The 14,802-nt window shown below is 44.8% G+C and overlaps 1 protein-coding gene across 1 annotated transcript in view; it reads left to right on the top strand.

Annotated features, from left to right (window-relative positions):
• Nucleotides 1-14,802, top strand: part of RIN3 (Ras and Rab interactor 3) — a 109,171-nt gene that overhangs the window by 31,824 nt on the left and 62,545 nt on the right. Inside the window, exons 2-3 of the mRNA XM_074956141.1 lie at nt 2,124-2,313; nt 7,654-7,768. Coding sequence (XP_074812242.1) covers nt 2,124-2,313; nt 7,654-7,768 — 305 coding nt within the window. The remainder of the gene's footprint in view (nt 1-2,123; nt 2,314-7,653; nt 7,769-14,802) is intronic.

Genomic DNA, 14,802 nt, shown 5'->3' on the forward strand with positions numbered 1-14,802 from the left:
CCCACCCTAGCTCAGTGAGTAAGCTTTTGAGGATTTTGACTTTGATTTTTGAGGATTGAGGACTTTTTTTTTTCCCTTCAGTTCACTCTTGGTGAGGAAGCTCTGTAAGTAAACACACACCTTTACGCTGATGTAAATTAAACTGTGCACAAAAAGCATCGAGGCCCAGCTCCTCAAAGGGCCTGAGCTCCTAAGCACACCACCTCCTTCTCTCAGGCTATTTGTTGCCATGGTTTTAACCAAAGGTGGGGACCACCCCACCCCACACACTCCTACCCAGGCTACCCTGTGGCTGTGGTGTGTGCTCACTGAACCCTGTCACCAGTGTGTGCAGGGGTGGGATTTCAAATGTCAAACTTCACAAATACTGTCCCACCTGCTCCTAGCATCCGCAGAGAAATGTAATCATAGAAGGGGGGTGTCAAGGTTCCTTCCCTACTCTGAACTCTAGGGTACAGATGTGGGGACCTGCATGAAAGACCCTCCCCCCCCAAGCTTATTCTTACCAGCTTAGGTTAAAAACTTCCCCAAGGTACAAACTTTGCCTTGTCCTTGAACCGTATGCTGCCACCACCAAGCGTTTTAAACAAAACAGGGAAAGACACCCTTGGAGACATCTTTCTCCCCCCCCCCCCCCAAATATCCCCCCAAGGCCTACACCCCCTTTCCTGGGGAAGGCTTGATAAGAATCCTCACCAATTTGTACAGGTGAACACAGACCCAAACCCTGGGATCTTACGAAGAATGAAAAATAAATCAGGTTCTTAAAAGAAGAATTTTAATTAAAGAAAAGGTAAAAGAATCACCTCTGTAAAATCAGAATGGTAAATACCTTACAGGGTAATCTGATTCAAAACATAGAGAATCCCTCTAGGCAAAACCTTAAGTTACAAAAAGACACAAAAACAAGAATATACATTCCATTCAGCACAGCTTATTTTACCAGCCATTAAACAAAAGGAAATCTATGCATTTCTAGCCAGATTACTTACTAACTTTACAGGAGTTGTAAGGCTGCATTCCTGATCTGTTCCCAGCAAAAGCATCACACAGACAGACCAACCCTTTGTCCCCACCCTCCAGATTTGAAAGTATCTTGTCCTCTTATTGGTCATTTTGGGTCAGGTGCCAGCTAGGTTACCTTAGCTTCTTAGTCCTTTACACGTGAAAGGGTTTTTCCTCTGGCCAGGAGGGATTTCATAGTACTGTATACAGAAAGGTGGTTACCCTTCCCTTTATATTTATGACAGGGGGAAACCTCAGTGTTAGTGTCTCAATTTTTCTTAGTTTGAGTATCTGAGAGGACCTTAGGTACAGAACCAAGGCCTCCCAGCTAAAATCAGACCTTTTCTAACTCACTATGTCTTACAGGCAATGTACTCCTTCAGCTGGGCTTCGGTTGGGGGCTTCCTGTGGCACACTCAGGCTAATCATTTAAAGCTACTGTATGATTCCAGAAATCCTGGGAAGGTTACAGATGCAGGCTGACCCTGAGGCAGTCTGGTGGCATGAGCTGTCAGGGTCCCTTGCTCTCTTTAAAAATATGGTATAGTGAAGTGTACTTGGCATTCCTGAAAGCTGATTTGGTAGCCTTGGGGCTCCTACTCTTCCAGTGCAGAGGACAAATACCTTGTTTTAAAGTCAAGGGCAGTCACTCAGATCCTTCAGGTAGCGAACTGGGCCCCTGGAGGCTGAAATCTTTGATCCACAGAGGTACAGCATAGGACAGTGCTAGCTTCCCCCCCAGCCACTGACAATGTGCCTCCACCCTGTTCTGTAGGTGCCAGCACTGGGAGGATAGGAGAGAGGTAAGTCCAAATACCACCAGCCCCCAGAGCAGAATAACCACCAATGTCTGACATGGCTGGAACGCCAGAGGTGAATTTATAGCTCAAGTTAATCTTATTTCAGGCAGGAACTGTCATTTCCTCTATGTTTGTGCCAGTGCCTAGCACAATAGGGCTTTGACTTGTAGGCACACAATGGAACTGTTAAATAATAATAATATCTCTAGTTTGATGCCAGTCAAGTAGTGTGGTGTGTGTGTGTGTGTATTTACACTTCTTCACAACAAATGGTCGCTCTTCACTTCTCCTTAAAGGGGTTTTCTTGTGTTGTTTCAGTCCTGCCACAGATCCTGGTGAAGAAGATGATGATGAGACACGGCCATCTCAGTCCATCACTCTGCAAAACTGCCTTCCAGTGCCTGGCATCTGTGTTCTTGATAAACTCATCAAAACATGCCCAGTCTGGCTTCAGCTGAGCATGAATCAGGACAGGGCTGGAGAGATACTCAGCAAAGAAGCAGCAGGGGTAAGTCTACATTTGTCCAAAACAATTTCAGCTCAGACAAGCACATTTCCTGGCCCTCAGGGGAGATGGATAGCTGTGGTATGGTTTTGGTGGTTGTTCCCTCCCTCCCCCCCCCCAAAAAAAAAAAAAGTGAAAGCAAATGTATTTAGCAGTTTCTGGTCTTTGTTGGCTAGTCTTATGTTCGTGGGATAGACATTTCCATTCTCTCTAGAGTGGTGGTGCGTGTGAAAGAGAAGGCTTATACCTTTGATTTACTTATCAGTTGGTGTCTGGGAATAGTTTTCCTATTTGTTTCGTAGCCCTGCTCTGTTGTGCTTTCAGATATCTCCATATACTCTCTGTAGTCTGATGCAGTATTTTTCCAATATCTCTGACTTGTAGCTTCCTTAAAAAGTGAAATCTTAAAGGTGAACAACAACAAAAGCGTGTTCATATCCCCAGTTGCTTCTTTGGGGTGTCAATTTTGCTTGTTGATTTTTGTACCTTAGGAAAACCAGCAACATCAAAATTGTCTTCCTTGTAGGAGGACATGAGAACTAGTGGCAGTTTTCAGCCCTTTATTGGCAAGAGATGGGGTTTGGAAAGAAATCTTTTCTCCCAAGCGCATGCCAGGTGTTTGCGATAGAGAAGGGTTGACAAAAACAACAAACAAAACGTGTTTTAAAAAGTTTTGATACAGTTGCTCAGATTTCATGTCCTTGGTACTGTGATGTCATTACAGTACCTCTCCGGTTATCCATAGAAGCTCCCAAAGTAGACAAGAACTGAATTTCTAATGTAAACAAAGCAAGATATAAAATGCTTTTTGTATTGTTTAGTCTGTGGGGGAATAACTCTCAGGAATTCTTTATATGTCATAAAGTATTGGGAGATGATTAGGAGGAAGTAGGGTGGATAAGCCCAGTTTTTCCCTCTACTAAAAAGTGGCCTGCTCCCACTTCTCTTCATTCACTGCCTGGTGTTCTAAGGGAAGGTAATGACCCTGTGCAAACCAAAGAGACTAAAATGACTAAATGAAAACTGATCTGGAATGAGGCTAGGATTAGGGGTAGAGATGCTGCGGCAGGGAAACCTGAAGCACAGCCAAGCTGAAGGAGAAATTTTAGACTGTTTTATGGTTTCATTGTTCTTTAGCTTACCAATAAAGCCAAATCCCAGGAAGGGGTTAGGTGAGCACAGATGCCACAGAGTGAGCCCAGGCCTGCTGCCTGTACTTACGTTTAGTTGTATATTGTCATCTGAGTAGTGTCACTAAGCTCAGTGTGACTACTCAGTATGAGTAAGCGTAGCAGAATTGGGTTTATCGGAGAGAGTCTGTTCGGTCTCATCGTGTCATGAGCCTTGAAATGTTGCTGGGGTGTTGCGGGTTTTGTTTTTTGTTTTTTATTTAAATTAAGTCCTGATGCATGAGGAGACCTGGTCAAAAAAAAAAAAAAAAAAAAGAGGGCCTGGTGTTTGTGATAAGGGAGGTTTTTACAGTAAAGGCTGTATCTGGGTTAGACTAAAGCCTGTACAAGCCCATCTCCCCAGATGCAGGGAGTAAGTCCCAGGGACACATGGTAGAAACTAGATGACTCAGACCCAGGCCTGCTGAGATATATATATATATAATATAAAGGGCAGCTTGAGTTGAGGGACATGAGGAAAGGAGTAGAGAAGTTCCCCTTAACTTGTGGGCCGATGGCCGGGGAGAGCAAGGTTGCAGGTAGCAGGCTAAGAAGTCTGGGAGCCAGTCAGCGGGAGGAAAACTTCAACAAAGGGAGGAGAGAGGCTCTCCTTAGCTCCCAGGCAGGGGGCCTGAAGAGTAAGACCTGCAGGAGTCCCTGGCTCTGAGGAAAGGACCTGGTCTATATGATGAACCTGTGCTGCATGGTTTTAATTTAGAGAGGTAACACTGAACCCTGAAGAAAAGGTCTGGAAATCCTGATGCTTTTGGGTGGAGGGGGGTTGGCGCACTAGCTGGGGAGTTCTCCCTCAGGCTCATGTGGCCTCCCTGGACAGAACATTAGAAAAGGGCAGTCTGGCTAAGAGCTTGCCTCCCCCTTTTCCTTCTTTAATCTTTTGCTAGCAATAGAAGCCGTAGTGGGTGTTTACACCAGTTCCTTTGGAAATGAACAGACCACCTTTAGCTGAAGGAAAGGTGGGAATAGATTGTGCGGACTGCAGAGTGCCCAGGCAATTCACGTGCTCTCATTGTGAGGGTGGCAGTGGATGTTGCCTTTTCATTCTCTGAGTCAGCGTTCAGGGATGAAATCTAGCTCGTGGCAAGTTAGAAACCAATGTCTCCTCTGCCATTTGCTGGTTCTCGCAATGGCATCCAGCTGCCACAACGTTAACATCTTTAAAGCTCTCCAAGACATCCAGGGATGGGCAGTGTCTCTGAAGGACATTCGGGGGCAAATCCTGTCTCTGCTCCCCCACCCACCTCTTCCACAGGCATGATCCCTCCCCCTCTGCAATAGGTAGCCAGGAGAGGAGCCAGCCCAGAGGGGTGCCTCCCAGGGGAGAACAACTGGCCAGCCGCAGAGGGGAGCATGTGCTGATGCTGTATCCTGCAGAAGAGGGTGCAGTGGACATACACTAGTTTAATGTCAGAGAGCTGGGGTGGCGCATGCTCTGCCTGCTCCTGAAGCTCATTTTAGGATGGAGCAGCTCTCCAACACCCCAGAGGCACAATCTGGAAAGACTTATTTACACAATAGGCTCCCAAAACCTGCAAATTGGGAACTAGTTAGCTGCAAGCTCAGGAAGCCTGTGCAGCTAAGGCCCCATTTCTACAAACATGGCCCAAATATAACCTTTGGAACCATGGCAACAAGTCTTCCTGATTAGAAAAGAGAACAGACCGGTTTCCAGGTTTCACTTCTCACCTTGTTAATCTGAATTTGAACCAAAATGGATCGTGTTAATCGGTAACTCAGTGATCTCGGGGGTCAAACATACATTAATTCTCACAACAGCCCAGTGAAGTAGGTTAGAGTTATCAGCTCGGGGAGCTGAGGCACAAAGAGATTAAATGATTTACCTCCCTCCCTGTACATGGGAAGGTGCAGGGTGCTCACAACCATCTCTGACACCTGCTTGTCTACCTAGCTAATCATTTATATCCTGCTCACCACCATGGCATGGGGTCAAGCTGCCCTTTGAGTCTGATCCAGTTCAAATATGAAGTGCTGAAGGACTGAATTTCACATCAGAGAGCAGAAGACCTTACCAGGCTCTCTGTTGTATTGAACAGAATGGAGAGCCACGCAAGATACACCCAAGGACACTCACTCACTGTCTTAGCAAAACTGCTTTAGCCTGTGGCCAGAGTGGTTGCTTGAATGTGACGTGAGATGCTCCCAACCCTAGGACCCCTGAGGGTTTGTGCATTAGCAATGCTCCTAACCTGCCGACCTCAGAACCTACATCAGTTCCCCCTATGGCAGTGCAGTGCATTGTGACTTGGCTTCTAGACAAACTCCTCTCAGTTCCTCTTCCCGAGAAATCAAAGCTTTCCTGGTGTAGTTCCAGTGCACTGCAATTATTTAATCATTTTCCAGAATCACACTTCTCCTTTAGAATGTTAATACCGTGGTCCCAGAATTAGCTAAGTCTTTGAAATCACTTTTATAAATACCTTGACTCTGTCTTACCTAAAGCTGCTTTAAGGAAGAGGTGATGACAGAGTCTTTGCTCATAGGATTTCAAGCTACAGTAACTCCTCACTTAAAGTCATCCCGGTTAACGTTGTTTCGTTGCTACATTACTGATCAATTAGGGAACATGCTCGTTTACAGTTGTGCAATGCTCCCTTATAACGTTGTTTGGCAGCCAACTGCTTTGTCCACTGCTTGCAGGAAGAGCAGCCTGTTGCAGCTAGCTGATGGGGGCTTGGAACTAGGTGGACCGGTAGCCCCCCTATCAGCTCCCCTGAGTTCCCTGTGCGGCAGCTGCCCCAGGCTATCAATTGCCGGCAGTTCAGCTGTCCCTCCTGCCACTGCCATGTGCTGCTCCTGCTCTCTGCCTTGGAGCTGCTCCCGGGAGCCTACTGCTTGGTGTTCGGGGTGGGGGAGAGGGGTGCTGATGTCACGGTGTCCCCCTACCCCCCTGCTCCTGCCCTCCGCTTACCCCATCCCTATAGAGCGGGGGGTGGGGACAGGGGACATGATAGGGCTCAGGACAGAGACAGCTTGCTAGCAGCAGCTGCTGTCTCAACTTGCTGATCTACTTAAAAAGGCAATGTACTTAGAGTGGCGTCAGCGTACTTAAAGGGGCAATGTGCATCTCTCTCTCTCTCTCTCTCTCTCTCACACACAGGGTGTCTCTCTCTGTCTCTGTCTGCCATGCTGCCTCCCCTCCCTCCATTTATGTTGCCTTGTAGAGTGAGGCTACATTAACAACAATGTTAACCCTTGAGGCCTCAGCTGAGTGCTAGTTCATCATTCAGCACTAAGGCATTTCCTGGGAAATATTCCACTCTCTGACTCCACCACCTCAACCAAGCTTCACAATCATCATCACTGTGTACCAGTATTAAATTGTTTGTTTAAAACCTCTTTCTCCCCCCCACCCCCTCGTGAGTGTTTTGTCTGGTGAGAAAAATGTCCCTAGAACCTAACCCCCCCCATTTACATTAATTCTTATGGGGAAATTGGAGTCGCTTAACATCGTTTCGCTTAAAGTCGCATTTTTCAGGAACATAACTACAACGTTAAGCGAGGAGTTACTGTACAAGTTAGATACATATTTGACATTGAAGTCGGATTAGAAACAAACTGAGGAATGCACACAGTGCTTACGCTGCACAAAGAAGGTACTGACTCAGCCAGAAAGCCCTTTCTCTTCTTGATTAAACTTGCTCCTGTGCTAGTCCAACATGCCCACTGCTTTGAGCCACTCAGGACCAAAAGTTAGTCATTTGCTATAAAATCAACTTATGGCTATTTTAATCCTTTTTTCTATAAATGTCTAGGGGGCCCCTATTCTATACTCATGCTAGAAACTCGAGTGAGGATGTACTGGGGCAAATTCACCATCACTTAGGGCAGTTGCATCAGGGGTTGTCATTTGGCAAATTGTGTGAAGTTGTGCAGCTTTATCTTCAGGTTAAGTAGGATATCAGTGGTGCATTGGGATTCTGCTAGTCCCTACTGCAGGACTGAATTTCACCCAGAGAAAATATCCCTTAGCAGTAGTTATCTTTGTCATGGAAGATTTGACATACTGGAGTGAAACTAGAATGAAATGTGTTAGATGTGAATTGAAAAAGACCTTTCTCTGGTTACCGGAAAGAGTCTCATTCTCAGATATTTAACGTTAAGTTCACAAGCTCCTACTTCTTTTCCTCTGCTTTAGATATTCCTAGTTAGGAGAGATGGTAACATGAACAACATGGTACTCTTGGTCCACTTCCCAGCCCCGAATGCGGCTTCTGATGTGCAGGAGTACAACATTAAAGAAGAAAAATCACGTAAGTTTTCTCAGACTTTTATCTCTTGCTCTGACCATCAGATGGGCTTGACTCTTGACTGCAAGGTATGTACACAAATGTGCTTGTAATGAAAAAGATCTACCGTTCCTCCAACTGTGGCAGGATCTTGACTCCTCCAGGAAAATTTGTTCAGATTCATTGTGACCAATTGGCCCAATTCTCCACTGATCTGTACCTTTTGTCATCATTTGTACCTGTGCACAGGGTAGTGTAAAATGCTATCATGTTAGAAGAGTAGCATTTTATTCAGGCAAATGAGAATGGAAGCATTTACACAAGTGTGAGTAGTGATAGAATGTGGAAGGCAATGGAGAATCAATCTCAATCTATTTGATTGATTTAGTCTTTATTTCTGCTCTTGAATTAGCTGCCAACAGACTTTGATTTTTGCTAATTTATTCTTTATTCATTTCTTATTCAAACACTTTGTACAAATATTTTTACCTATTGGTTGTTCCTGAATTGTTTGTTTTGACTGTGTCTTCAGCTCTTCAGTATTCACAGTATATGATTGGTCCCCAAAAGAGCATAGTGTTGTTTCTGTTCCCTGATTGGATGACTGAACCTTTTAAAAGCAAGAAAGGGGAAATCAAAGAAACTCCAAAAGGCACATGTCTGGTGCAGACTTTTGGGTGAGCACAAAGCCACCAGAGCTTAATTTGTACCTTGGCTCAGCCCCGGCACCTCTTTTCAGGCTGGGCCACAGCCTGGGCACCTCTTCTGTCAGTGGTGCAACGCATGATCTTGCATGTACGGTGTGTGCAAAGTCACACTATGCAGAGGATGCCAGTTTGTAGAACAAAATGTCATCCTCCATGCAGTGTGACCTCACACGTACAGTGAATGCGAGGTCACATTGTGTGAAGGATGCCATTTTGTGTGCCCTGGCACTTCCCTCTTTATAAATTAAGCACTGAAATTCACACCTGTATTAAAGACATTTTTGCTTTCCAAAAGATGTTTGCAAATAATTTCTTTGATAAGCTATTCAGAGAAGAAGGGTCCATGAAAGAAAGTTCAGATTTTTTTATTAAAATGATGAACATTCACACATTCGGTTCCACAGTGTAAGCCCTGTGGCCTCAAGCCTACATGAGAATGGAGCTAACTGAGTGAGCTCTCTGATGGCATCTACTGGAGAGCGAGGGGAGCCAACTCAGTGAGGCAGTACCTCATTTACATATTAACTGTGGGTAGTTTGGGGACACTGGGGTATAATTTGACAAAGTTTTGTTCTTGGGGGTGCATATTTTTGACATTATCCTGTTGGGAACTCACCAGGCAAAGCCTGGACAATGACTGGGCATGGGGTCACCCTGATGAAAACTGATGGATGTTGAGATGGGGTAAGAGGCCCTGGACAGAGCCAGAGGGCAAGGAGAGAGAAATGGTGCATTGCTGGCTAGTTGCTAGGAATGTCTCTCTAGGTGGTAGGGACTTGGATGAGTTTTTAAGACCATTGATCCCCTTGTATTTGAAAATCTGAGCTAAGAGCTTTAGTTGCCTTTTTTAAGCCAAGCTCACCAGAAGTTCCAGTTTTCTAGCCAATGGCAAGCAGAAGTGAGAGCCCAGCAGCAGTTTAGATCACCTGAGCTTCAGGCAGAGCAAAGCATTAGTTGGGTTCGCCACAGGCCACAGCTTCTAATGGGGGAGCAGCAGACAGAGCAGCAGCATGCACTACGCTGGGAGCAGAGGAATTCAGAGCAATAGTCTGTCAACCTAGTGACTCTGGCGTGGCCCCCAGTCCTAGCTGCAGACATCAATATAGCAGGACAGGTGGCAGAGCCCCAGAGCAATCTATGAAACAGGGAGCCTGATTTTCCTGGCCTCTTGGAACCACAAACAGTGAGTGAGGAAGTTGGGGACCTATGAACTGAGAGTGGGAGGCTGGGAGATGGAACAAACTGCATCAGCCAGTCAGGGTCCAATTGCTTGGGACTGGGACTTATGCCCCCTGAGCTAAATGGTGGTGGTAAATTGTAAATATTTGTCCCCATTCAACCTGGCCTTCCCCCCCACCCCCACCATACAGTTCGTTTTAAACCTCTGTGCTCATGCCATGGGTACAGCTTTGCAAAGGTGCCCAGATTGGTTATAGGTTCCCAGGTTACGGGAGGGGTGGGTGTGGGGAGGTCTGTAAAATAAAGACCTGGCCCTTGCCGCTGCTGACGCTATTGGCAGGGGGGTTACAACAGTATACCCAACTCCGCTACATAACCAGCTGGAATGGGGATTACATTTTACTCTTAGATTCATCCTGAAAAGCTTAATATTAATTTATGATAACCAGCATTACGAGCTGTTTCTTTTCCCTCACATTTTTTCATATATTTGTTTGACTGTCTGGATTATCAAACAGCGAGGGCACAGGAATATTCCTAGATTAATGGAATCATAGAGTTTAAGGCCAGAAGGGACCTTTAGATCATCTAGTCTGATTTCCGTGTATATCACAGGCCAGAGAATTTCATTGTTAGTCCTGTATTGAACCCAGTAACTCGGTTTTGATAATGTCTGTCTTCCAGTCTTGAATATGTGTGTGCATAATGGTATATCACAGCACAGAGGGTGTTAAATCACCTTGAACAATTTAAGAATTATTAAACTATCTATAGCAACATCTATGCATTATTCATAAAGAAAATAATATGGGAACTTCAAGGGATAACTGCAGGATCTGGAGAAAAAAGATCTGTTCTCTATTGTAAGTTCATGTATCATTTAGATTTTGCTTGGGGAGCTATTGTTTTTTGATACTAGCAGTTATTCTTTGGAGCTGTTAGCAAGTTGCATTCTTGAACGCTGGCATTATCACAACATCAGATCCAGATGCTGCACTTGTTCAGCTTGTACTCTGCACTATAAAATCTCTGGCTTCTGTGAATAAAGGTAAAATGAAATACTCTTATTTAAAATCACAATATAATGCCTTAGCTATTTTTTTAAAATTTGCTATCTTAGTGAACTATCAATAGAACTATGGGCCCCATTCTCAGCTGGCGTAATTCTCTGTAACTCCATTGGTTATATTGATTTACTCCAGCTGAGGATCTGGCCCCAGGAACACCAACAAAATGAAGGATTTAGTGTAGCATTTCTCCAAATTACCTCCCAGTTTATAATTCATGTATTACACATGTATAGTCTGGGGTGCATACAGAAATAAGCTTCCTGTCATTTACAGCAAAAAATTAATAAATACACATCATATTTATAGAAGTGGCACAATTCATGGAGCGACAGAATTAAAACTTAGTTCCCATTCAGGAGTATGAGAAATGGCACCACATAGTCATGCAGAAGTCAGATTCCTCTCATGGTTCTTCACATTTTTAGCCCTGAGTTCTGTCAGTGATGTGTCCTAGATACCTTGTCAGTTCTTCATACTTAGCAAGTTTGACAGCAACAGACTAAAGCAAACTCTAAGGGTCATGCTTTTGGTTTCTTCTTCATTTAGGGTAAGTTGCCCACCTTGTTGATTCTAGAGGAATACAAATGAATTCCTATTAATAAAGCTAAAGGATTATATCAGATGTACGATCTTACATGAGAAGACAGGAGAACTGGAAAACCTAATACATCTGCTCTGATTTGTCTTTTTGGACAACAGTATCTCCTTCTTGGAGGTTTTATTCAAAAGATATTTATTTTAGCAAAGAATCTCATGTTGTCAGACTAAGTGGATTAAATACTGTTGCTGGGGTTTTGTGATTATTGTGGTAATTCATATTTTCTTTTACTTTTCTAAAGTGCATTTCTTTTTTCTTTGGTTTCAGAGTAGCAGCTGTGTTAGTCTGTATTTGCAAAAAGAACAGGAGTACTTGTGGCACCTTAGAGACTAACCAATTTATCTGAGCATAAGCTTTCGTGAGCTACAGCTCACTTCATCAGATGCATGCAGTGGAAAATACAGTGGGGAGATTTTATATACACAGAGAACATGAAACAATGGGTGTTACCATACACACTGTAACGAGAGTGATCAGATAACGTGAGCTATTACCAGCAGGAGAGCGGAGTCGGGGGAGGAGGACACCTTTTGTAGTGATAATCAAGGTGGGCCATTTCCAGCAGTTGACAAGAACGTCTGAGGAACAGCGGGGGGGGGAGGAATAAACATGGGGAAATAGTTTTACTTTGTGTAATGACCCATCCACTCCCAGTCTTTATTCAAGCCTAAGTTAATTGTATCCAGTTTGCAAATTAATTCCAATTCAGCAGTCTCTCGTTGGAGTCTGTTTTTGAAGTTTTTTTGTTGAATTGCCGCTTCTAGGTCTGTAATCGCGTGACCAAAGAGATTGAAGTGTTCTCTGACTGGTTTTTGAATGTTATAATTCTTGATGTCTGATTTGTGTCCATTTATTCTTTTACGTAGAGACTGTCCAGTTTGGCCAATGTACATGGCAGAGAGCCATTGCTGGCACATGATGGCATATATCACATTGGCAGATGTGCAGGTGAATGAGCCTCTGACAGTGTGGCTGATGTGATTAGGCCCTATGATGGTGTCCCCTGAATAGATATGTGGGCACAGTTGGCAACGGGCTTTGTTGCAAGGATAGGTTCCTGGGTTAATGGTTCTGTTGTGTGGTGTGTGGTTGCTGGTGAGTATTTGCTTCAGGTTGGGGGGCCATCTGTAAGCAAGGACTGGCCTGTCTCCCAAGATCTGAGAGTGATTGGTCGTCCTTCAGGATAGGTTGTAGATCCTTGATGATGCATTGGAGAGGTTTTAGTTGGGGCTGAAGGTGACAGCTAGTGGCATTCTGTTGTTTTCTTTGTTGGGCCTGTCCTGTAGTAGGTAACTTCTGGGTACTCTTCTGGCTCTGTCAATCTGTTTCTTCACTTCAGCAGGTGGGTATTGTAGTTGTAAGAACGCTTGATAGAGATCTTGTAAATGTTTGCCTCTGTCTGAGGGGTTGGAGCAAATGTGGTTGTATCGCAGAGCTTGGCTGTAGACAATGGATTGTGTGGTGTGTCCTGGATGGAAGCTGGAGGCATGTAGGTAGGAATAGCGGTCAGTAGGTTTCCAGTATAGGGTGATGTTTGTGACCATCACTTATTAGCACCGTAGTGTCCAGGAAGTGGATCTCTTGTGTGGACTGGTCCAGGCTGAGGTTGATGGTGGGATGGAAATTGTTGAAATCATGGTGGAATTCCTCAAGGGTTTCTTTTCCATGGGTCCAGATGATGAAGATGTCATCAATGTAGCACAAGTAGAGTAGGGGCATTAGGGGACGAGAGCTGAGGAAGCGTTGTTCTAAGTCAGCCATAAAAATGTTGGCATACTGTGGGGCCATGCGGGTACCCATAGCAGTGCCGCTGACTTGAAGGTATACATTGTCCCCAAATGTGAAATAGTTATGGGTGAGGACAAAGTCACTAAGTTCAGCCACCAGGTTGGCCATGACATTATCGGGGATACTGTTCCTGACGGCTTGTAGTCCATCTTTGTGTGGAATGTTGGAGTAGAGGGCTTCTACATCCATAGTGGTTAGGGTGGTATTTTCAGGAAGATCACCGATGGACTGTAGTTTCCTCAGGAAGTCAGTGGTGTCTCAAAGATAGCTGGGAGTGCTGGTAGCATAGGGCCTGAGGAGGGAGTCTACATAGCCAGACAATCCTGCTGTCAGGGTGCCAATGCCTGAGATGATGGGGCGTCCAGGATTTCCAGCTTTATGGATCTTGGGTAGCAGATAGAATGCCTCTGGTCGGGGTTCTGGGGTGTGTCTGTGTGGATTTGTTCTTGTGCTTTTTCAGGGAGTTTCTTGAGCAAATGCTGTAGTTTCTTTTGGTAACCCTCAGTGAGATCAGAGGGTAATGGCTTGTAGAAAGTGGTGCTGAAGAGCTGCCTAGCAGCCTCTTGTTCATATGCCGACCTATTCATGATGACGACAGCACCTCCTTTGTCAGCCTTTTTGATTATGATGTCAGAGTTGTTACTGAGGCTGTGGATGGCATTGTGTTCTGCACGGCTGAGGTTATGGGGCAAGTGATGCTGCTTTTCTACAATTTCAGCCCGTGCATGTTGGCAGAAGCACTCTATGTAGAAGTCCAGTCGGTTGTTTCGACCTTCAGGAGGAGTCCACCCAGAATCCTTCTTTTTGTAGTCTTGGTAGGAAGGTCTCTGTGGGTTAGTATGTTGTTCAGAGGTGTGTTGGAAATATTCCTTGAGTCGGAGACGTCGAAAATAGGATTCTAGGTCACCACAGAACTGTATCATGTTTGTGGGGGTGGAGGGGCAGAAGGAGAGGCCCCGAGATAGGACAGACTCTTCTGCTGGGCTAAGAGTATAGTTGGATAGATTAACAATATTGCTGGGTGGGTTAAGGGAACCATTGTTGTGGCCCCTTGTGGCATGTAGTAGTTTAGTGTCCTTTTTCTTTTGTAGAGAAGCAAAGTGTGTGTTGTAAATGGCTTGTCTAGTTTTTGTAAAGTCCAGCCACGGGGAAGTTTGTGTGGAAGGTTGTTTTTTTATGAGAGTATCCAGTTTTGAGAGCTCATTCTTAATCTTTCCCTGTTTGCTGTAGAGGATGTTGATCAGGTGGTTCCGCAGTTTCTTTGAGAGTGTGTGGCACAAGCTGTCAGCATAGTCTGTGTGGTATGTAGATTGTAATGGATTTTTTACCTTCAGTCCTTTTGGTATGATGTCCATCTGTTTGCATTTGGAAAGGAAGATGATGTCTGTCTGTATCTGTACAAGTTTTTTCATGAAGTTGATAGATTTCCACTCCATACGGCTAAATTCAGTGCCTTGCGTAATGCAGGTTTCAGAGGAGCAGCTGTGTTAGTCTGTATCCGCAAAAAGACTATGCTGACAGCTTGTGCCACACACTCTCAAAGAAACTGTGGAACCACCTGATCAACATCCTCTACTGTATCTGCAAAAAGACTGGGAGTGGATGGGTCATTACACAAAGTAAAACTATTTCCCTATGTTTATTCCTCGCCCCCCCCGACCCCCCCGCTGTTCCTCAGACGTTCTTGTCAACTGCTGGAAATGGCCCATCTTGATT

This window comes from Natator depressus, chromosome 6, assembly GCF_965152275.1.
Source record: "Natator depressus isolate rNatDep1 chromosome 6, rNatDep2.hap1, whole genome shotgun sequence".
Classification (NCBI taxonomy): Eukaryota; Metazoa; Chordata; order Testudines; family Cheloniidae; genus Natator; species Natator depressus.